The following is a 23,616-nucleotide window of genomic DNA, read 5'->3' as shown; positions in this document are numbered from 1 at the left end:
TCCTAATCACACTATGTGTCACCATCCCCTCCCATGAAGAGGAGCACCCTACATGCACATGTAGTTGTGTGGGGCTCTCCCAACAGACTCACACAGCCACATGTCAAAGCTCCTCTTTGCAGGAGGACATAGGCTGCCGTCTCCTTCCGCGGAGAGGAGTACCCTGTATGCATCATCCTTGCACAGCTACATGCAAACCCCTCTCCCACCCCCCACCCCGGTGCCAACCGCCCCCGGCCTCATTCCTGCACCAACTGCCTCGCCCACCCACAAACACTCTGCGTCAACCCTCACCTCCGCCCTCCCAGCCCAGCCTGGCATGTGGCCCCCTTTCTGAAGTTTGCCCATGCCTGCTCTAGTGAGTGTGATTTGCAGGAGTTAAAAGTGTAGCATATGAATAAATATAGAAGTATTATTAGTGAGAGAAAGTGGAACTCTAAACTGAAGAACAATTAAAACACACACACAAACAATCAAAGTAATTCAAATCCTGGTATTTCTGAAATGAATTTAAGACCAGGGAACAAACCATTCTATTTACAAAATATGATTACATAAGCTGTAGGAAATTAAATAAAATCCAAATAATAATACTGATAATAATTCCAAAATGCTAAAAAATAAATAAAGATTTTTTGATCATCTAAGAAAAGAAAGATCAATGCAGAAGTGTTACAAGCTGTATTAATGATGGTGGTGGGACATGAGAGAAGCCTCCCACAAGGATGATAAAAACATCAAATCATCCAGGCGTCCCCTAGGCAACGTCCTTGCAGACGGACAATTCTCCCACACCAGAAGCAACTTTCTCAGGTCGCTCCTGACATGACAAAAAAAAAATGGTGGTGGTGATGATATAAGGAGTTTAATTCTCATAAATGGCAGAAAGCATGTGTAAGATTTAGGAAAGTGTAGGCGTTGCACTCCATGACAGGAAAAGCCCTCTGACTTTAAGCACCACACCACTGGATGGAAAACAATCCTTTTATTGAAGATAATTAAAAAGCAGTAAGGAAAAAAAAACACTTTAAAGAAAAAGGTAAATTTAATTAGGTAGGAAGATAAGCAGGACTGCTAGGTTAGCAGAAACTGGGGCTAACAGTGGGAGCTCATGTCGCTCCCCGGAATCAAACCTGCGACCTTTCGGTCTGCAAGTTCAGCAGCTCAGCGATTTAACTCACTGCGCCAATGGGGTATAAAGTAATTTTTTTAATTTAAAAAATATATATCAAAAATTGGGGTAGTTTTCAGGGAGCCCAAACAGATTAATCGCATTTTAATGAGAAAATTTGGTTTGAGAGAATAATGTTTTGATTCAAGAACACTGTCACAGAATGAATTAAATTGTTAAGTCAAGGTAGCACTGTAGCTTATATTTATTATCTTTCATAATTTCTATTATCCTACATAAGGAAGAGAGGTTGGAGTGGAAGAGTCTAAATTTGCTGTTTGAACCGGTGTCTCATGCTTCTTTCAAAGATGGTTGGAGTGTATTGGAATGGATTCCTATGATGGTGCAATTCCAGAGTTATGCATTGACTTATGGAGCCATGGAGTACAGGGCTCTTTTTTCCCATTCACTTTGCCCTGGACATCTGGTAGCCTCACTAACATGCAATCCAATGGGAGTATACCATTGAGAAGTGAATCCACTGCTGTTGTGGTTTTGAACTTTTTTAAAAAAGAAAATTCCCACCAGTGAATAGCAGAAAGTTTCTAACAACCAAGATGGCGATCACCCCTTCCTAGACTAAACGTTTTATAATTTGCACAAAAGATGAGCCTGAGATTTTGGGTGAGTGAAAGACCATTAAAAGAAAACTGTCTTGCAAGAATGTTTATTTGCACAGATTAGGATTTCTCCCATTTGTTATAAATTCACATTATACAAAACAAATGCAAACAATAATGAGCACAGCTCTTTAGTTATGTGCAGCCTAGGGCTGCGACTCATACTGCAATTCTAATACATGGCACCTTGTAAGAACCTGTGTCTGTAGTTATGAAAGTAGTTTATTCCTTTTCAAATAGCACAAGATATTTTCAGAATGAATGGTGTTGCCTTTGGGTCAACAAAACAGTAAGATTCTTACCAAAGTCAAGGCAATGTCCACATTACATGGTTTAGTAGTATTAAACAGGATGCATTCCGGTTTCTTTAGTCAAGTTTCCATAGGAAAGATGTCCACTTTTTCAACTGGAAATATTGGCACACTAACGTGATGCCAAAGTCCAAATGCCCAAGTGGCAAGTCCAAAAAATAGTAGCCAAGAACTGCCTACTGTCTCAAAACGTGAACAGACCATCCTTCGCAGCCAAATACTGCCTATGGATTTTGTCTTGCTGCTGCTCCTCGTGGTTTGGGTGCCAGAGCTTCAAAATTACTCTTTCAATGTTGAGGGCATAGACTGTGTGAGCAGGGACCACTTCTCGATGAATCTACAGGGAACACATGAAAACATAGGAAGATCAAGAAATGCTAGTTTAAAGCTGAAAGCACCCATATTCCTCAACTGGAGCTAATTATCTCCATATATTCATGTGATCATTATACTTCACCAATCAAAATGCCAACCAAAATGAAGCAAGAAACAATGTGTGGTGGTCCTGGGGGTCATGGATACTTCCAAATCTGATACAGGATAATATTATGTTTCCCACATATAAACAGGATAAGGGAATGCTGCATTTTAACCATTCTAAGCTACAAAAAAACTGTTGTTTAATTGTCAAGATCTGTTTCTTTCATGGCATATATTATGTATACCAGTAACTACCATATTTTCTGGCATATAAGACTACTTTTTAACCCAAGAAAATTTTCCCAAAAGTCACGAGCTGTCTTATACGCGGGATTCGTCTTATATGATGGGTGTCGTCTTTACGCCGGGATTCGTCTTATAGAGCGGGTGCTGAAACTTCCAATCCGGATTGGAGAATCTGTGGTTGCTGCATATGGTGGGGTGAGCTCAAAAATGGCAGTGGCCACATCCCTGCCATATGCAGCGACTGTATGAAAGCATTAAGGGCGACTCTGTATAAGTACGGTAGAAGAAAATCAATTCATCAGGATTTGTGGACTTAATGTGGTCCCGATGGTGAGGTGAAAGGGCGCCTCACAGAGGTGTAAGTGAAGGGCAGAGCAAGCTGCAGGCGTGGTATGGAAAAAAGAGATAGAGTGGCTATGGGCCCAGAAAAACACACCTCTTTTACCTGTCCGGCCCACCCTTGTATCCTATCAGCGTACTTCCTCCTCTGCCTCTCAGATCTCGCTCCTGAAGACTGCAGTGAAGCAGTGCAGGTGCAAGATCTGAGAGGCAGAGAAGGAGGTACAGTCATAGGAAAATTACCATATTACAATCAAATCTGATGCTTTTTAAATTTTTATTTGTTGTGCGGTGTAGTCTTATATGGCGAGTATATCCCAAACTCTTTATTTTAGCTGGAAAAAGTTGGGGGTCGTCTTATACGCCTATTCGTCTTATATGCCGGAAAATATGGTATATTTTGAGGGTACCCTTGTCACTCTGACAGCCGAAAAAAAGCTCAAGATTCACAGACAGATATCTGGGTACAGTATAAGTCTTTGTAAAATGAGAGATACTTCTATGGATCACGAAAAGGACCTGTTTGCCTGGACCAGCTACTACTGTAAGAAATGCATTTCTTCTCCCAGGACAATCCAAGGTAAGCTCTCAAAGTGCACCCTTAGAAGCAGTTTTGCATAGGAAAAGCACTCCCTCCTGATGTCCTGGTTCCAAGTCACACTAAGGAGTAGAATAGAAATATTACCTGAAGTGTTTCAAAGAGATCATACATATTCACAGGTGGCAGAGTTGCTGGCAAAATGTCTCCAGAACATGCAAGAAGGAGGGCTGCTTGCTGCTCAGCATCATCAGATGGTGGATGGGAAGCAGCATTATGACCAGGCGGGGGAACTAAGTAAGTGGGCGGACTGCAAAAAGAGAAAGATAAAGTGGGGTGAGAGAAGGAATGAACAATACATTTTTAAAACACAAGGATGCTGCCACCATCATGAGTTGCTGCCACCATCAAGCTACCTATAAGAAAATACAACTGTACTATAAGTTTGCACCATACTGTTTGTTGTCGCTGTGAGGTTAACAGTGCAGCATATTTATATACTGTTGTTGAATTATATCATTGTTTATGTTATACTAGTGGTATTTTTGTTATATACCATCATGAGTTTGTCTGAATACTAGAAGTGAACATTTTAATTCAACACTTCTTTTTAAAAATCATATTGTTCAAACTATTTTCCAAAGTTAGGAATGACCCAGGCACCAGGCTTCTTAAGAGAACTAGTGTTATTTAGCATTTAGACTAAGACTAGGAGACTGAAATTTAAAGCCACGACACTAAAAGGGTGTTCTTGCAGAAGTCACTATTTCTCAGTCTTATCTATTGGATTGTCGTGGAAATATAAAGTGAAAACAAAGCATACCACTCTGAGCAACTTAAAGAAAAAACAGGATGTGTATTTAGGAAACAGATATTTGTATTCCTTAGTTGACTATATCTAGCGATTTAGGGAAAATTATGTCAGGTTTCCTGGGAGATGTAAAGTTTCCACCAAGTTGGCACCCATAGCTGAAATGCTCACTTAGTGTTATTAACGATCAACTGAGAAGTAAATAAGATACAAGAATCTTAGATAACTACTATTTTAACAGGAAAAGCCAGAAGCAAACAAACAAAATGAAAGAATTTTAGTAGTGTCACATAACTACTAGAGATTTTCTTGTCTTACTACAGCAAAATAATTCCGCTGAAAAATACTGGTATGTCTTATATTCTGAAAATATTTGCTGAGCTACATTAATACTGGGTGTTTCCTTACCACTCTGTTAAATTATTGTAGGCGACAACACTGTTCTTCAGATAAGGTTGTGGATTGACATTGCTTCCAAAGGCATATTTAAAGTGACCATCTCTCAGGCGGTAGGCTTTTCTTCTCGATATTATACACGAAAGGATGTCTTTAACATGTTTCTGCAGGGATAAAAGTTATATTTACTGCTTGAAAAGAGCATTCCTTAAAAATCAAACGTTACCAAGCATGATGTTGCATTGTCATTTCTGTTAAAATGCCAGAGATCTCAAAAAACTATGTCTGGTGGACATCTTCCAGTGCCTTAACAGCTGCATCACTGTCCAATGGCGGTGACCAGAATGGGACAAAGCATTCCAAGTCAGATATGATCAAGGATGAATGACACTATTACTTTCCTTGATCTAAACACTATGCATCATTGTGTATTTGTTTTGGTATTACACTGCTGACTCGCGTTCAACCTGAGCTCTACTACAACCAGAGGTGTCACCCATTCTACATTTGTGCATTTCATTTTTCGTCACCACCCCAGCTCCTTCAAGGTTAATCCAGTCACTTCAAGGATACCATCCATCTATCTTGCCCTTGGTCGGCCCCTCTTCCTTTTACCTTCCATTTTCCCCAACATAATTGTCTTCTCTAAGCTTTCCTTTTTTCTCATGATGTGGCCAAAGTACTTCATCTTGGCCTCTACTATTCTTCCCTCCAATGAGCAGTCAGGCTTCATGTCTTGAAGTATGGACTGGTTGGATCTTCTCGCTGTCCAAGGCACTCTCAGCACTTTCCTCCAATGATGGTATAGTACAATACAGTAATATTGTATACTGATATTGTACTATGCTAATAATATAATACATTGTATGTATATATATCTTGTAAGCCGCTCTGAGTCCCCTTCGGGGTGAGAAGAGCGGCATATAAATGTCGTAAATAAATACATAAATAAATAATCTGCAAATTTGAAAATATGCTCTCTAGTCCATCATCCAAGTTGCTTATAATCACATTGAACAACATTGGGCCCAAGACAAAGACCTGAAGCATCCCATTGGTTACTTCATTCCTGGATCAAAAAAATTCAGTAATTATTGGTGAGCCCTCTTTAGGTTCAAGTTTGTCAGCCTGTTACAAATCCACCATTGTAAATAGCAGTATCCAGCCCTCCTCATACTAGCTCACCAGCAAGAATATTATTGGACTCCTTCTAAAAGGCTCTATAGAAATCAAATTTTGTAAGATTCTTTTCAAGATAGTAAGATTCTGCTCAATATCCTCACTCATTAGTAACTGCTGCACATCAAACACAGACCTTCTAGTGCTCCTCTTTCTCCTGGAGAGAAGTCACTGGGGATGCTGCAGGTTATGCAACAAGAAGAAATGTACAGTACTATGCTTAAACAGAAAAAAATGAAATGCACAGATAATTGGCTTGAAAACAGTAAATGTAAAAGGGAAGTAGGAGTCTTGTAGAGTCAACAGTGCAATGTGGCAGCTAAAAAAGTCAATGTGATTTTGGCTGCATCAATAGGAGCACGATATCTAGATCAAAGGAATCCACTGTTTTCTGCTTTGGTCAGACCTCACCTGGAATTCAGTGTCCAGTTCTGGGCACCACAGTTCAAGAAGGGTATTGACAATCTGGAACGTGTCCAGAGAAGGGAGACCAAATTATCCAAGGTTTGGAAGCCAAGGCCTACAAAGAATGGCTTACGGGATTGGGTATATTTAGCTTGGAGAAGAAAAGGTTGAGAGAAGACATGATAGCCATGTTTAAATATTTGAAAGGAAGGGGGGAAGCTTGTTTTTTGATTCTCGAGACTAGGACACAGAGCAATGGATTTAAACTAAAGGAAAATTAATTCTACCTAAACATTAGGAGGAACTTCCTGACAGTAAAAACTGTTTGCCAGTGGAATATGCAGTCTCACAAGGTGATGAAGTCTTCTCTCTGGAGGTTTTTAAGCAGAGACTGGATGGTTATCTGTCGGGGTGCTTTAATGGTGTGTTCCTGCATGGAGAGCGTGGGGATGGACTGAATGGTCTTTGTGTTCTCTTCCAACTCTATAGTATAGACATAATGGTGGCAACAATCTTCCTTTATTAAGATATGCCCCATTCACATATAAAAGTATCAGAAGAAAAAAGAAGCTCTTTCTAGCCTCACGACCCTGAAGTCTATCCTTTTAATTCCCATAGTCCCAACAAGCCACGGGCAACAAAAATAGACAGCTACCCTCACCCACAATCTGATGAAATAATTAGGCCCACTCTCCCATTCATTCTGCTTTGCTATGAAAAGGGCAGGCCCACAACAACAACAAAATGTGACCATCCCTATTACACAAGGTGAACCTGAAATTTTCAAGCAACTGCTGCCTGAGATGGACATGAAAGTCCACACAAAAGGGTCACCTTTTCCCATCATTTTCTAAGAATGAGGAAAAAAAAAACAATCCTGGAAAACAAAGCAGAAGATGAAGTAGCCCTGTGCATATGGTGAGTGTGGGTGCAGCAGAACCCTGGTGACCTTACATCATGCACAACAGATGCATTTCCCCCAAATTTATCTGTACAATCAAGAAAACCAAGAGTTTCTTTTAAATCAAAAACAGTGTTTTTCATGAACGCCAATCAGGCAAATCAGATATTGCATTAGAACCATATTTGGTTTGTTTTCTTATGCTTTGCCTCTTAGGCAATAAATAAGCTAAGAAATATTAAGTGCCAGCTCTTGTGCAAGAGTTGCAGAAAGAAAAGAGAAAATGCATGACTAAATTCATATAATACACACTAATAGAGAATGTTTTGTTTCTATTGTTACATGGATGTCTGTTTTGCTCCTGTCAGTCAATCCAAGTGTATCATAAACAAAACCCTTGGATTCTTTGTCTAGACCAGGGGTACTCAAACTAAGTGTCCAGGAGGGCTAGGGCCCTCCAAGGTCATATACCTGGCCCTAGCTCAGAGTCAACCTAAGTCTGAAATGACTTTGAAAGCACACAACAACAACAACAATCCTACCTCATCAGCCAAAAGCAGGCCCACACTTCCCATTGAAATACTAATACGTTTTTATTCATTTTAATTATTGTATTATTTTAAAGTGTTTTTTGCACTACAAATAAGATATGTGCAGTGTGTATAGGAATTCATTCATGTTTTTTTCAAATTATAATCCAGCCCTCCAACGGTTTGAGGGACGGTGACCTGGCCCTCTGTTTAAAATGTTTGAGGACCCCTGGTCTAGACAATGAAATCAGGACCACAGTTGGCATTCTGTGCTCTCTCACCTCCACAGCATGGACCACAAGTGTCACTGCTTCTTCGGTAACATTATCCAGACCATGTTCATAAGCAGAGACAATCATCCTTCCCTCCAGTTGGCCCCAAGTGGGAAGCATCATGGTGTGTGAACAGAGCTTCAGGTCATCATCTTCTTGGGGATCCTTGGCCACAAACTGTTGAGCCCCAGACAAAGGATTCTGTGGCTGGAAGCGGTGCTATAAAATATAACAGGAAGGTTTAATTGCTAGTCTACGACAATGTAAAGCTTGTTTGCTGGTCTACAACAATGTAGGACTAAGAGCGCTCCAACACTGACATTATAAATCACCTTGGAGTCAAATTGAGAAGAACTGGTGCAGGTGATCAGATTGCAATGCCTGGAACTGGTTTGAGGTCAGGAAAGTTATTACATTAACCACGAAACCTGGCGTCAAACTACTTTGCAAGGTCCCCCACCCCCACCTCAATATCCTGGTGAGATGTACATCAGCACAATGGAGACAGAGGAGATGGGAGGGAAAGAGGGAAAGTAAAAGGTAGGGGCGGAAATAATCAATGTTCCCCCCAGGAGGTTGATTAGACCCTTGTTGCCCAGCTATGCCTTTGGCACATTTTTCGACAGCCCTGCACTTCTGCACCTTCCCCACCTTCTATCCCAGCCCAGTGCAAGCTGGCAGGTCTTTGGGTGTTTGCTGACCCACAAGTTGCATTTTAAACGGCTCTGTACACAGTGATAGATCTCCTACAGACACTTGTAATTCCCAAAGCACATAGGTGAGACCTCTTTTTGCAATTATATAAACATATCACTATTTTGCTGCAAATCTGCGTTAGACTTCCATGTTATTTTAGCTCCAGTTCCACTGCATCACTGGAAATAGGTTTTTCTCATAACATTTTAGAGATATGTCATCCCTTTCAGTCTCAAACAGACAAGCCCATTCTTTTAAGTTTAAGATTTCGGTTAGAATCTGTGTCTTCTGTTTTGTGATGTCTTCAGGGTCTTTGTCAAACTGTCTATTTCTTCCTCCAAGCCTTTAACTAAAATGCTTTTTCAGTTCCAAATAAGGTTTTCAGACTTCTGTCTCAGTACTGGGGAATGTTTCATAACATGACCAATTGATTAATCTTTATTTGTGCTGCTTGAGTTCAGACACTGTCCTGTGAGAGTCAAACTCTAGCTCCACCAGCCACATGCAATCTCTGATGTCACCGCTTCACTACAGTTAAAAAACAACGTGGTGACACCACCCAAGGCATATTTAAGTAAAGGTTTCCCCTTGACATCAAGTCTAGTCAGGTCCAACTCTGGGGGGTGGTGCTCATCTCCATTTGTAAGCCAGAGATGGCATTGACAGCAGACACCTCCAAGGTCATGTGGCTGGCATGACTACATGGAGCACCGTTAATTTCCTGCTGAAGTGAAAACATGCAAATGTAATCTACTCACATTTGCATTTTTCGAACTGCTAGGTTGGCAGTAGCTGGGGCTAACAGTGGGAGCTCACCCTGCTCCCTGGATCTGAATCACTAACATTTCGGTCAGCAAGTTCAGCAGCTGAGCGATTTAACCCGCTGTGCCACCAGGCTCCATATTTATGTGAACACTAATCAAAATGACAGCCTCCTTTTAAGTGTATTATTCCTGCTCTCCAATGTTATCACACTATCACTAGTAAAAAGGATGGAAATACATAGTTTAGTGATGAAGAAATACTTAGTCAACTGTACAGTGTGTGAAGAAAAGGGGAAGGGAACATGAAATGGGGCAAACAATTCTGCTGGTATCTCTTCATGTCTTGTATGATGACTTCCGGCCTCTAGGCTCAATTTGCCAATTTCCACAAATAAGAAAGTATAACTTACATCAAACTTCTGTCGAACAGAAGAAAACTTTTTCTTTCCTTTGGGCTTCCCAGGTTTTGTTGCAGATCCTCCTGTCCATGGCAGAGATCCAGCACCCTCTGGAACAGGAAAGAATTAAACAGCAAGTTACTGATTTGCCATGCCCCTCTGTTAGGCTGAGGCTGGTGAGTTCACCAGCTTTGTACGGTTCCCAACTGCCCTCACTCATGGGGGGGGGGGGGGGTTGAAGGCCTCATGAATTAGGGCAGTTGGGTATCAGGTGGGACTGACTTTGAGGAGGAGGCAGGCAAGAGACCCCAAGGACTGTCCGGAAGGTAGGATGCGCAGCCAAGCCCTGGCCCAGAGGGATGTGTTGAGGTCATTGCTTACTACTCCTTTGGCCAGAGAGGCCTGAAAGCCCCACAGCCCCTCTGCAACTAAGCATCAGGAACAACTGGGTTGCTAGCCAGGTGCTCTTCCTTCTCCAGAAGCCACAAAGCCCTGAGGCCATTGTCAGGAACAGTCTCTAAGCCCCCTGCCTCCACATCCAGCCTCTCGAGCTCTGCATCCCTTTAGGCCTTTTCACACAGGTGGGTTTATGTGCGTGATTCTAATGTGCCACCACAACTAATGCACACCTCGACTTTGGCAATGTAATTTAGCCAAAAGAGGTGAGCATTAGACTTGAGGAAATATGTTAAATTTCCCTGCCCAGTTTTAAGTACTTTTTAGCTGCTTCCATTTTAGTAGGAAATTTCAGCATCACCCACCAAGTGTCTACAGCAAGAGCCAACTATTTATTTTCACCTTGCAAAGATGTGAGCTAGTACGCAGAGGCAGGAGCTAATTCATCTTCCCAGAACCACCTCCCAGAACCACCTCTGTGCTATTCCCCCAGCACAGAATAGACAGGGTTGCAGAATCATCTCCTAGTGCAAAATGATGACCATCTCTATGCAGATGACACGCAACTCTACTACTCTTTTCCACCTAATTCCAAGAAAGCCCCGCAGGTGTTGGACGAGTGCCTGGCCGCTGTGGCTGTCTGGATGAGGAGGAAAAAGCTGAGGATCTATCCCGACAAGACAGAGGCCCTCCTGGTCAATCGTAAGCCGGATCGTGGTATAGGGTGGCAACCTGTGCTGGACGGGGTTGCACTTCCCCTGAAGTCACAGGTCCACAGTCCAGGTGTCCTCCTGGACTCATCGCTTACGCTTGAAGCTCAGGTATCGGCGGTGGCCGGGAGGGCCTTTGCACAATTAAGACTCGTGCGCCAGCTGCGACCGTACCTCATGAAGCCGGATCTGGCCAGGGTGGTCACCTCCAGATCGGATTACTGTAATGCACTCTACATGGGGCTGCCCTTGAAAACGGCCCAGAAATTTCAATTGGTACAATGAGCGGCAGCCAGGTTACTAACTGGTGCGACTTACAGAGAGCGGTCAACTCTCCTGTTTAAGGAGCTCCATTTGCTGCCATTCATTTTCTGGTCCCAATTCAAGGTGCAGGTTCTTACCTACAAAGCCCTGAACAGTTTGGGACCCGCCTACCTGCATGACCGCATTTCTGTGTACGAACCCACACGATCTCTTCGATCATCTGGAGAGGCCCTGCTCGCGCTCCCACCTCCTTCACAGGCGCGATTGGTGGGAACGAGGGAGAGGGCCTTCTCGGTGGTGGCCCCCCGACTCTGGAACTCACTTCCCAAGGACATCAGACATGCCCCAACTCTGGCAGACTTTAGGAGGAGCCTGAAAACTCGGTTGTTCCACTGTGCCTTCCCAGAATAAGGAAAACTCTCAGCTGTATGCCCTCAAAATACACTTTACTACTAATTTCACTGTGTTCCCTCATTTCTCTTTGAAAACCCTACACCAGTTATATCCTACCTCGTTCATGCCCAGCGTTATTTTTTAAATTTTAAACTATTACATTTGGCCCGGCCATAGGTTTTTAAATGCTTGTGTGTTACTGTTTATTGTTTATGTGATTTATATTAATTGTATTGTATTGATTGTTTTTGTTATTGCTTTTGTTATTGATGTACTGTGGGCTTGGCATCATGTAAGCTGCACCGAGTCCCTTGGGGAGATGGTAGCGGGGTATAAATAATAATAATAATAATAATTATTATTATTATTATTATTATTATTATCGTGCTGAGATCCACTAGAACTCGCAAGGCATCTCAGACCTGTTATAATCATTTTACACCAGGCTATGGAGATGTAACCAGATGCTTCTGCCTACCCTGCCAACTTTTCACAAATCAAGAAATGAATGTGTTGGAGGATGGTGAGCTTTAAGATTTTATATGGCCCAGCATGCTATGGTACACTGAGTCATACAGGACTGCACCCAATAAATGTCAGGCATTTCACTATGAATATAAAATATAAATAAAGGTAGGCCAGAAGTATCCCATTAAAAAGGCTGGTACATTCTCATAAAAATAGCAGAGCCACTTCCAAAGCTCTTCGTGGCACTAGCAATACATAACTTTACAAAAACACAGATGGTCAATTGATGGCACTGATAGCACAAATGAGCATAGGCATGTAGAATTTGTGGCATATCTTGATGAAAATAAGAGTTGTGCTGTGGTGTTCCCTCCTTCCTTTCCTGTGCTATGTTGCTGCACGTTCTTCTGCTCAGAAGACCAAGAAAACCTGCAAGGCATAGGGGCATGTGCATTCACATAGGAGAGTGCAAATATGATATACAATCAATAGTGTATTTGCATATTTTGGACCTGTTTTATTTATGGGAGCTTGCTCCAAAAATTAGTCACCATTCTAAAGCTGAAAATGACATTCTAAAGCTGAAAATGAGGCCTAACAACATATGGTAGAGTAGGATGGCCTTGAAGAAGTGTATCAGATTGAAAACTGGGTTGAGGAGAAGCAGGAGATAACTTTGGAGAGGTGCAACCATTTGTGGTTTCTACTACAATGCCAACAGTAACCATGGCAAAAATCCTATGAGTAGAAAAATGATGCTGAAAGTGGTCTCTGTGATTTTTACTTGATAAATAAGAGGTAGAGTATATATATGTATAGAATATGTATGCCATAAGGTATGATATAGTTGTAAGAGAAGTGAAATTCCCAAACGGTTGCACTGGGCACAGTAGTATTCTGGAACCTTTTGGCTTATATCTGTTTCTGTATTTCTTGTAACAAAGTCATAGAACTGTGGTTCTCAACCTGTGGGTTCCCAGATGTTTTGGCCTTCAACTCCCAGAAATCCTTACAGCTGGTAAACTGGCTGGGATTTTTGGGAGTTGTAGGCCAAAATACTTGGGGACCCACAGGTTGAGAACCACTGTCATAGAATGAAAAACACAGCTTTTGGCAACTTGATATGACCAAGTATCACACTACCATGGTTCTGTATACTATATTTTATCATATATATAACATTTTCACAAACCAGCCAGCTTACCTGTGCTATTGATTACTGTGTCTTCTAATTGCTTCTGCTTGCAACAGGAGTGGCTAAATGAGACATTTGGTCAATATTGTAAATGTTTGGTTCATTTAGCTGCTCCTGATGGAAGGCAGAGTGATCAGTAGCAGAAGGTAACATGCTGGTTTACAAAAAAATACCTGTCAATGTGGAAAACCAGCTCACTTCCTCATTTTGATCAAAGGAACAAAATGATATTCTTTTCTTCTCTTGCAGGTTTCAAGAAAAAAATAATGATCTGATTGCTTACTTCATTCCTAATTCACTGTTTGAAGATCTTCTGGATATGTAACATGTGTGCCAGCAAACAAATCTATTATACTAGATTGAGTAAGGACCCAGTTTTGGTTCCCTGAACATTCAAAGACTTGTAGCTTTACTTTTGAAGTAGGGTTTAATTTTAATGTAGCCCCAATGGGTCTCACCTGCAAGTAAAAGTTCTGAAAACTATATAACCCTGACTTCTAATTCTGACTACTTCTCTTGTTTTACTATGTGCCCAATCTAAGATTTCCATATACTTGAGACAGGAAAAAATATGTTTGAGACAAGCTTGTGGCTTGAGTCAAAACACTCCACCAGGCTTGTTAGCCTAGAGTCAATGTGCAATGAACAACCAAGTCTATGGCCCCATCTACACTGACCACTTGATGTAGTTTGAAGCTAGTTTCAAACTGTGGAGGAGAGACAATAAACTCCCACTAAAAGGTATGCATAAAAAGCCCTTAATGTGCATCAGGGCTTTGTGTAATTACTATCTAAGCCTCAAACTGGTTTCAGAATTTCCTATGTAATCATCTGCACAATGAAACCACTTCCTTCAATACCAGTTTGAAACTGCATTAAATTATCAGTGTAGAAGGGGGCTTTCATGCAAGCCAGTTGAGATAATGAGTTCATTGCTCACAAGGAATTCAAGTGCAGGAAAGGATCCTAGTTTTGTAAGGAGCCAACAGTATTTTCAAATCAGATTGGGAAAACTCTTTCACTTTTAAATTGATCAATTGACCCATAAGTAAAAAAAAAGTATTAGCCACTGCTATGAAAGCAAGTTAAAGTGAAGATAAGGATGCTATTGAGCAGTAGGCCATTCAATCCCCATACCACCTTTTGACTTAGTTAAAAGGAAAGAACTGTGGGATTTGTGCTAAAAACCCAAATCACAAAGAGAAAAAAAAACTTGTGTTGCCAATCTGAGCTTTGTTTAGTTAAAATGAAAGAATGGTATCCTGGTAATAGAAAAAAATGAATATAAATCTCTAGGATTCATAACTGAAGCTACAGACCAAAGATCAAGACAAACAATACTGGAGAAAACTTGCAGCCTGATCCTATATTTAGCTGGAAATAAACAGCACTCCATTTAAGGGAGATTACTACCAAATAAACATATTGAGCGTTAGCAGCTTTCACAATTTACCATAACTCACACAACTTCTGAACTATATAGATTTTTTATTATGTATTTGCATTGTGCTACAAATTACCGTCTGTTTCCGTCTATCTTTTTGCCTGTTTATGGTCAGCTCTACCTACTTGGCTGTTTACGACTTTATTACTCCTTGTTTGCTTACCTAGATTCTGGACTTTTGAATTCTAATTGGCTCTTATCTAGTTCCTTAATGTTTTGGGGGTTGTTTTTTTGCACTTAGTTTACCTATTTCTCCCATTAGTTCTTTCTTGCTTTCCTGTGACTTGACAAACAGCAGCAGGGTATTTTAACTCAATATCAAAATCTGGGTAACAAGGTAGAACAACACAAAGTAACACGCTTCTCATTGTAAGACTGAGCAAAAGGGAGTAAGAGCTTGATAAGATTTCAATTTTCGTAGTTCTCTATATCTACTATTTGAGAGATGTGGCAAAAAAGTCAAATGACCATGAACAAGCTTTAGCATGACACTTTGTTATCATAGAGAATTGGCAAAAAGAGCTCTCTATGCTCAGGCAAGCTATCAAAAAGGACTGACAAGAGTCTGCAGGCTACTTTGCAAGATTCCAGAAGAGTTTATATTCTCTAAGCTCCTTGACTCCATGGCTGAAAAGATAAACTTTATAGAAACATAACACTACTGAAATAAATTGCAAGAGATACATATAAACTATGTCTTCAACTCTTACACTGTAGCTTGGTTGTTGGGTTTTGTTTTGTTTGTTCTAGAACTATCACTGTACATGTTACTTTATGGAACAGCATGACCAAATCACATATTCTTGTCCTAAGTCACTTACACTGTATACTTCAATTCTAGGGGAGAGGTGAAACAACAGAGAAAAGGACAAAAGTGGAACAAACAAGAAAATGGAGGTATAGAAGATTCCTGTTAAAAACATAATAGCCCTGATCTGCCTGGGAGCCCCTCTGATACTGATATCATTTTGGCTGGTGTAATAGCAACTAGGAAAAGAAATGTTGGATGAGAGCCTTGATGACCTTGTGGAGGTCCCTAGTAGGAAACCTGTAGTTAAAGGGAGACTTAAGGCATTTAGCATCCCTGAGGAACTGATGGACATGAACATGTGAGGGAAGTAGAACCCTCCCTGTGTCACTGAAAAACCAAAGGAATTGTGAAAGCCCTAACTATGGCCTAAAATTATGTCCTTGCACTTTACTACTACACTATTCAAAGCCATAATGACCCTATTATAACTGCTCTTATCCTTACACTGCTATATGATCTATGCATCTTATTGACTAGCTTATTGACTTTTCTAATTTTGTACACCAGCCCACCCTCCCACAACGAGACTTGAAGTCTATTTTTATTTGTTGCTTATGATGCCTTTTTTATTATTGTTGTCTTACACTGTTGTTACATTTTTACATGCTATGTTTTTAACTGTGTGATTGGGCTTGGCCCCATGTAAGCCATCCCGAGACCTTTTGGGGAGATGGAGGAGGGTTTAAAAATAAAGTTGTTATTATTATTATTATTATTATTATTATTATTATTATTATTCAGAAGGTTCTTGGATTGAAGGCCTTTTAAAGACCCACCTATAGGAAAGTTAGAAGGAGATATTATATGAGATGGAAACCCCTTCTTGTTACACCAGTGAAGAAGAAGAAGAAGAAGAAGAACTTTATTTTTCTACCCTGCCTCCATCTCCCTGAAGGGACTCGGGGAGGCTTGCATGGGTCCCAAGCCCAGGCAGAATACAATTAAAATAAAGCAATAACAATTAAAACAGCGTAAAGCAACGTAACAAAAATAGCTACCAGTGGTAAAAAGCTCTCCAAGAGGACTCATAAACCTTATTTGTGGAGATTTTCCAAGAAGCCCAAATGGTAAGATTAGATTTCCTACAGCTGGGATAGTCCCACCCATCATGCGTTCCTATCCCTTTTAGTATCCCTGACCATGGGATCATACTCAGTTTTTCCTTAAGTTTGCTAAAGTCAGCTTCCTTTAATTCTAGCGCATGGCTGACTATGCTTGACTTTGGCTTTCCGCTTACTACAAACTCTAGTAGAACATGATCACTCCCACCTAAGGAACGCACTACATCCACCTCATTTAACAGGTCACTATTGCTGGTTAGGATCAGATCTAAAAAAATCTGATCCCCTTGTTGCCTCTTTCACCTTCTGAACCATGAAATTGTCAGCTCTATCAACCCGAAGGCGACGGGGTGGAGAAGGCACTGAATAACTCTTATAACACGTCCCACCAAGCATGCCTGTGATGTCAGTTAACAATGGAAATCTTGTAGTCACAAAGCTCCATATCAAGAGGGAAAATGAGTGTTGGATAAAGTGGCATACAGGGTCGTCTTCTCCTATACAACCCAACCCTTAGGACACCAAGGTTCTTGGACGTGGGGGAGGGGGTATTCTAGCCTGCCAGTATACAACTGGTGACTGTCACCCATAGGCCCTTTTCATTGGCTGCCCCAAGGCTGTGGAATGACTTGCCAAAAGAGCTCCAACAGCTAAATGAGCTGTCGGACTTTAAAATACAACTAAGGACTTATCTCTTCCAGCATGCCTGCCCAATCAACTTTGAACCATGAGTTTTGAATTTGCATTCTAGTGCTGTTATATTATGAACTTTGTACAATGTGTTTTGTTGTATGTGTTTTATACTGATGTGTTCTTGTCTTTGTTGTACCACGCTTCAAGCCGTTAGGAGAGGCAGGTGACAAATAAAATGTTCTGTTGTTGCAAGACAGCTGTGCATTTTCAGGCAGCACTGTGACCAGCAACACCAGTGCAATGTGAAATAGACAGTCAAATAGATGTCATAACTAATAACACTACCATGAAGTCAATCAGACACATCAGTAGAAGGAGCCAAAGCCTCCAGGGCCAGATTTAGCTGAAAAGTTCAACAATCTGATTGTTACGAAGCAAGGCCTCCTCTCACTCTTAAGGAACAGGATGAAAACCCTAGTAAGTGTGGGTGCAAGTGGACAAACTGCCCTCCTGCAAGCAAGTGTTCCTCAGACAAACATGGTCCTGCCTGGTACATGTGAGCCACAAGTAAAGCCAATTAGTGGAGTTAATGTTTCCCTCCCATAGCTCCTGCCCCTTTCGATAATACGTGGCTGGTGAAAATGTAACTAGCATAACAATATCAATCATAGAGATGCCATGATGGAGAAAGCAGTACAATGCTTTTCAGAATTCATTCTATCATTGGCTCTGACTCTATTTCCAAGGTGCAATTCAAGATGCTTCTAACAAGACAAAAACTTAAAACAGCATGTAATTCGCTTTTGCATTAACCCCAGTGTAAACACACCATATCTATTTCACCTATACTCCAAATGCGTTTGTTTTTATAGCTGACTTACCAGGTGCAGAAACCAGGATTTGGCATCGTGTAAGAATGGCCAATAGGAAGTCATTGTGAGAGTGGACTGCCAAAATAAAACATATATAGTTCACATAAAGACGAGTACAAGCGGTTTTACAAGGCACCTGCCTTAGCATTATAAATCTGAATACCCTTTGATCAGACTAGAAATACTGTGCATGTCTGTGCTAGTACAGAGCTAGCTATTAGGTACATCTTAAGTTTATCAGCTTCTCTCTTCTAAAAAAGCCCATATAGCCTTTGAACAATGCTGGATGGACTCTCCAAAACCAAATGATTGGATAAATGAGATCACACTTAATCACAGTGAGGTTTTATTATCCTATAGTTTCTTACCCATCTCTGGCGTACTTACCGGCCATTGCTGAATAAACATGACTGAGGCCCCTTCCACACAGCTGAATAAAATCCCACATTTTCTGCTTTGAACTGAAATATATGGCAAAGCAGATATCATGGGATTTTCTGCCTTGATTTTCTGGGTTATATGGCTGTGTGAAAGGGCCCTGAGCTGATGTTTACCCTATGTAACAAAATTTGACAAATTAAACACTTTCACACCAGGAACACAAAAAGAAATACTGTTGTTTCAAGACTTTTATATTCAAGATATGGATATGCATGGCAATTTCATATATTGTAGGTTAGCTACATCTGTGTCAAGTGGTGGGAAATGCCTTAAGCAGCATGGTATTTACTTGGAAAGTAGTTGTTATACACCACAAACTGTGCTGAATTGGTTAAGACTCTGAGATATTCATTGGAAAACTATAGCAAAATGTGCTGCAGGGTGTCCCGCAAAAACAACGCTTTTGCAGTTCAATAAACTTTTCCCGTGTTTTTATTACAGAACCAATTAGGAAATGACAAAAATCGTGTTACATGGTGTTATTGCACAGCAATGCAGCTACCCCAATTTCATATACCGGTACCTCATTCAAATGTGAATACAAAAGCAGGCAGATTAACTAACCACCTTATCATATTGAAAAATTTCCCCGTCATAGGACACTTCAGCCTTATTTCAAGCGTGGAGAAGTACTGAGCTCATCACATGAGTTAAACTACTTCTGGATGTCATGCATGACTCTCTGTGGTTGAAAAGAGGCAGACGTGTCCTGAAAGGAGAGAACTCCAGCAATCGACCTCATAACATTGAGAAATTAATTCCCCCCTCGTAGCACATTTCAGCCTCTTTTCTAGCATGGAGAGGCATGGAGCTCATCACATGTTCCAAGGTTGAAAAGATGCAGAAATGTCCTGAAAGGAGGGAACTCTGAACACGGGCCAGCAATCTTGTTCAGAGCTCTGACCGCTTATCGTATTTTACTCCCATGTTTACAACTGAAAAACAGGTGGGATGGGAACCATCAAAAGTTTCCCGCCCTGTTTCATTGCCAAATCGTCAGCAGTCTCTTGTATCGTATGGGGTTTAATGCAGATCAATAGGATCCCATGGAAAACAATGGTTTTAACCTGGATCACTGTTTCTTGTATTCTGTGAGGTTTGATGCAGAACCATAGGATCCCATGGAAAGCTTGTATCCTATGGATTTTGGGGGCAGAACAATTTTATCCCATGGAAAGAAGTGGTTTTAGCCTGGTGTCAGTCTCCTGGGCAGGGCAAGGGAGCTCTTGGTTTTTGGATATTGTTGTTTCCCCTGATTAAAAACAAAAAAGTAATACTGAGCTTGTGATTAATGTAAGGTGACTGTATTGCCAGCTCTTAAGTTTCCATGTGTGAGTGCAATGGAGATACAGAACTCCAAATCAGGACTACTAATGACATAAAAGGCGATTCTCTACTCTTAAAGGGACCATCACCCATGCTTTCCCCTCTCAATGCGATGAAATCGTACGAGACAGCTTCCTTACCATTGTCTTGTGTGAGGAGTCTCCGAGCTTCCAAGTCAAATTCCTCTTTGCTGATCTTCTGTTTAAACCACAGCTTCAAATTAGCCCAATATCTGTGCAAGATATGAAAAAAGTACTATCAATGAACTGACTGTCTTTCAAAGGCCACCTTTTTATCCTAGACCACATGTGTCAAACTCAAGGCTGCTGTTTTATGTAGCCCTCCAGATGTTGGACTACAACGCTTGTATTCCTCATCATTGGACATCATGACTAGAGCTGATGGGAGTTGTGATGGAGGAACATCTGGAAGCCTGTAGTTTTTTCTGTGTAGTCAGGAGAGTGGGTTTTGGATTGAGATACAAGGCTTGCCAATATGATGCTTGACTTTAAAATGTCATTTAACCTTTCCTCAACTTCAGAGCCACAAGTGCTGTTGGGTTGCAATTCTCATCATCCCCAGCCCGCATGGCGGATCATCAAAAGTGATGGGATTTGTCATGCAATAACATTTGGGGACCCACATTGTCTGTGTCTACAGTCATATAATTTAGGAAACAATGGGGATGTCTTGTGACAAAGACATAGTGGCACAGAAAGCAAGGTTGTTCCTATCTCTGCCTCTTTTCATCAGCAGGCAAATCACATCTGCTCCATGCCAAGATCTACTTTGTTTAATGGAATGAAATATGCCACTTGGCGGTGGAGCATGGGGTTCATTTGTGCCACATAATTATGTGCATATTTTAAGATTGTATGTGTTGCTTTAATATGGTCCCTCCATTAACTCGATTGACTAAAATGTGCACGACACTGTTCTGGCCACATTGAAATGTGCACAAGATGTTCAAAAAGTGAAGTGAGGAAGTATGTAGAAATTGACAGGTGTATGTGTGTGTGTCCCCATTTCTACATACGTCCTCACTTCCTTTTTCCATATCTTGTCCAATCCATGCCAAGATCTGCTTTTTTAATGCAATGAAATATGTGACTTTTAAAATTCATTTCATCCACAAAAGTGTTTATGTTTATATGCATATGTTTAGACTGCTTATATTGCGTTCAGTCAGTATATTCTCTCCATTGACTAAAGTGAGCATGAACTACATTTGAAATATGAACATTTTCCTACATTTCCCTGCTGCTCTAGGCCAGAGTGAAGAGAGAGGGGCAGAAGACAGTTCCAACTTGTCTCCTGTGCTATGCTAATAATATAATATAATATATTATATATAATATAATATATTGTATATACATTTGTATTTATTATTTATATATTTCCTATATTTATACCCTGCCCTTCTCCCCCCTCCCCTCCAAGGGGGACTCAGGGCGGCCTAACAAAAGCATCATACAATGTTAGTATCATAAAAAACAGCCACAGTACAATCAAAATATTAAACATTAAAACAACAATTAAAACAATTAATTAAGACACATCCATTAAAATCGAAATCCAAAACACAGTCCAGGTCAATTCATTGCCATAAGTTGTGTGATCTTCTTCCACTTGCTGCTCACTGATCAAACTCTTGGTCCCATAACCAGGTCTTGATTTTCCTTCTAAAAGACAAGAGGGAGATGGCCAATCTGATATCTCTAGGGAGGGCATTCCATAGGCGGGGGGCCACTGCTGAGAAGGCCCTGTCTCTCATCCCCATTAACAGTGTTTGCGATAGTGGTGGGATCAAGAGCAGGGCCTCTCCTGAAGATCTTAAACTTCGTGATGGTTTGTGGCAGGAGATACGTTCGGACAGGTAGTCTGGGCCAGAACCGTTTAGGGCTTTATTTTACTATAATACTACTACTACTACTACTACTACTAATAATAATAATATATTGCAATTATATATTTATATTACACTAGCCATCCCCTGCCACGCGTTGCTGTGGCCCAGTCTATGTATATGTGTTTTGTGTGTGTATATATTTGTGTATATGTGTGTTTGTGTTTATATATGTGGTTTTGCGCATTCATTGTAATGGAATTTTTGTTTTTGGCTTTTGAAGTATCCTCTGATGTGTTTTTCAGTGTTTTTCTGTGTGATGGTCATTTGTTGGCCTGGCTGGTGTGTTGTGTCCAAATTTGGTGTTTCCATCTCATATAATTAATTTTTTAAATATAGACTAGCTGTACCTGCCACGCGTTGCTGTGGCCAACCTTCCCTCTTTTTTCCCTTCTTTCCCTCCTTCCTTCACTCCCTCTTTCCTTCCTTCCCATCTTTCTTTCTCTTCTTCCTTCCTTCTCTATCTCTTTCCTTCCCCTTTTTCTCTCTCTTCTGCTGTCTCTCTTTTCTTCCTTCTCTCTTTCCTTCCCTCCCTCTTTCTCTACATCTTCCCCCCTTCCCTTTGGTCCCTCTTTCCTTCCTTCCCCCTTTTTCTTTCTCTCTCTCTTTCTTTCCTTTCTTCCTTTTCTACCTCTTTCCTTCCTTCTCTCTTTGCTTCCATGCTTCCTTCTCCCTTTCCTTCTTTCTTTCTTCCTTTTTCTCCCCTTACGTCCCTCTTTCTTCCCTTTCTTTTGTATTGTCATTTAGCTTTTTGGGGCTTTTTAAGTCCCTTCTGCTGTGTTTTTCAGTGTTTTTTTTGAATGAAAGACATACATTGGGTTGTTAGGTGTATTGTGTCCAAATTTTGTATCAATTCCCCCAGTGGTTTTTGAGTTCTGTTAATCCCACAAACGAGCATTACATTTCTATTTATATATAAATGTAATATTACTAATAATATTACAATATGATGGCATAGCATAATATAGTAATATTGAATACTGATATTGTACTATGCTAATAATATAATATATTGTATGTATATATCTTGTAAGCCGCTTTGAGTCTCCTTTGGGGTGAGAAGGGCAGCATATAAATGTCATAAATTATTAAAATAAATGAATGAATGGCCAGAGCCTTGGTTGGGGTTTGAGATGGAGGCCGATGGAGGCCTAATCCTAGGCCGAGGCTCAGCAGGTCCAGCTAGGCCCCTCCCAAGGCAGGAAAGGAGCCAAGGCAAGCCAGCTCTTGTCACTCACTGCTTTACGTTCTCGCCCAAAGCCTCGCTCAGGTTCTTCTTGGCCACCTCCAGCTCGCTCGCATAAGTCGCCATCGCAACTCCCGCCGAATTCGCCCGCCCGGTTGCTTTTCTCCGCACCGACGTCAACCTCAATGTCAATCCTCGTTTATTATTTTTTTTGCTTCGCGGCTCCCGCCCGCAGAGCACCAAAAAGGGCTAAAGCATTGAGACGCAGCCAATGGGAAAACGAGGACGGTCCCATTCAAAATTATTCTCTCAGTCAGGCATGGGCAGACGTTTGGACTTCAACTCCCAGAAATCCCGGTTAGTTGAGGAATTGTGGGAAATGAAGTCCAAAGCTCCTGAAGGGCTGAAGTTGAGGCACGTACAGGCCATTGCCGCCCGAGAAACCACGTGATCATTCTCTCGGCTGACCTTCCAAAACTGCGCAAGCGCACTGGGAGGGAGTCTCGCGAGGAG

At 41.1% G+C, this 23,616-nt stretch overlaps 1 protein-coding gene across 1 annotated transcript; it reads right to left on the bottom strand.

The window, feature by feature from the left end:
* Positions 1 to 1,822: 1,822 nt before the first annotated feature.
* On the bottom strand, positions 1,823 to 23,560 carry TADA1 (transcriptional adaptor 1). Its single transcript, XM_060774379.2, has 8 exons — positions 23,156 to 23,560; positions 20,152 to 20,243; positions 18,254 to 18,319; positions 10,010 to 10,107; positions 8,149 to 8,358; positions 4,865 to 5,016; positions 3,793 to 3,955; positions 1,823 to 2,439 (listed from the first exon to the last, which is right to left on the bottom strand). Exons 1-8 carry the CDS (start codon positions 23,227 to 23,229, stop codon positions 2,287 to 2,289), a joined length of 1,008 nt encoding a protein of 335 aa, XP_060630362.1. The 5' UTR covers positions 23,230 to 23,560; the 3' UTR covers positions 1,823 to 2,286.
* Between the last annotated feature and the right edge of the window lie 56 nt (positions 23,561 to 23,616).

Source organism: Anolis sagrei, chromosome 4, assembly GCF_037176765.1.
Source record: "Anolis sagrei isolate rAnoSag1 chromosome 4, rAnoSag1.mat, whole genome shotgun sequence".
In the NCBI taxonomy this organism is placed as follows: domain Eukaryota; kingdom Metazoa; phylum Chordata; class Lepidosauria; order Squamata; family Dactyloidae; genus Anolis; species Anolis sagrei.
The sequence above is the reverse complement of the archived record's forward strand: the minus strand, read 5'-3'. Positions and strand labels throughout refer to the sequence as shown.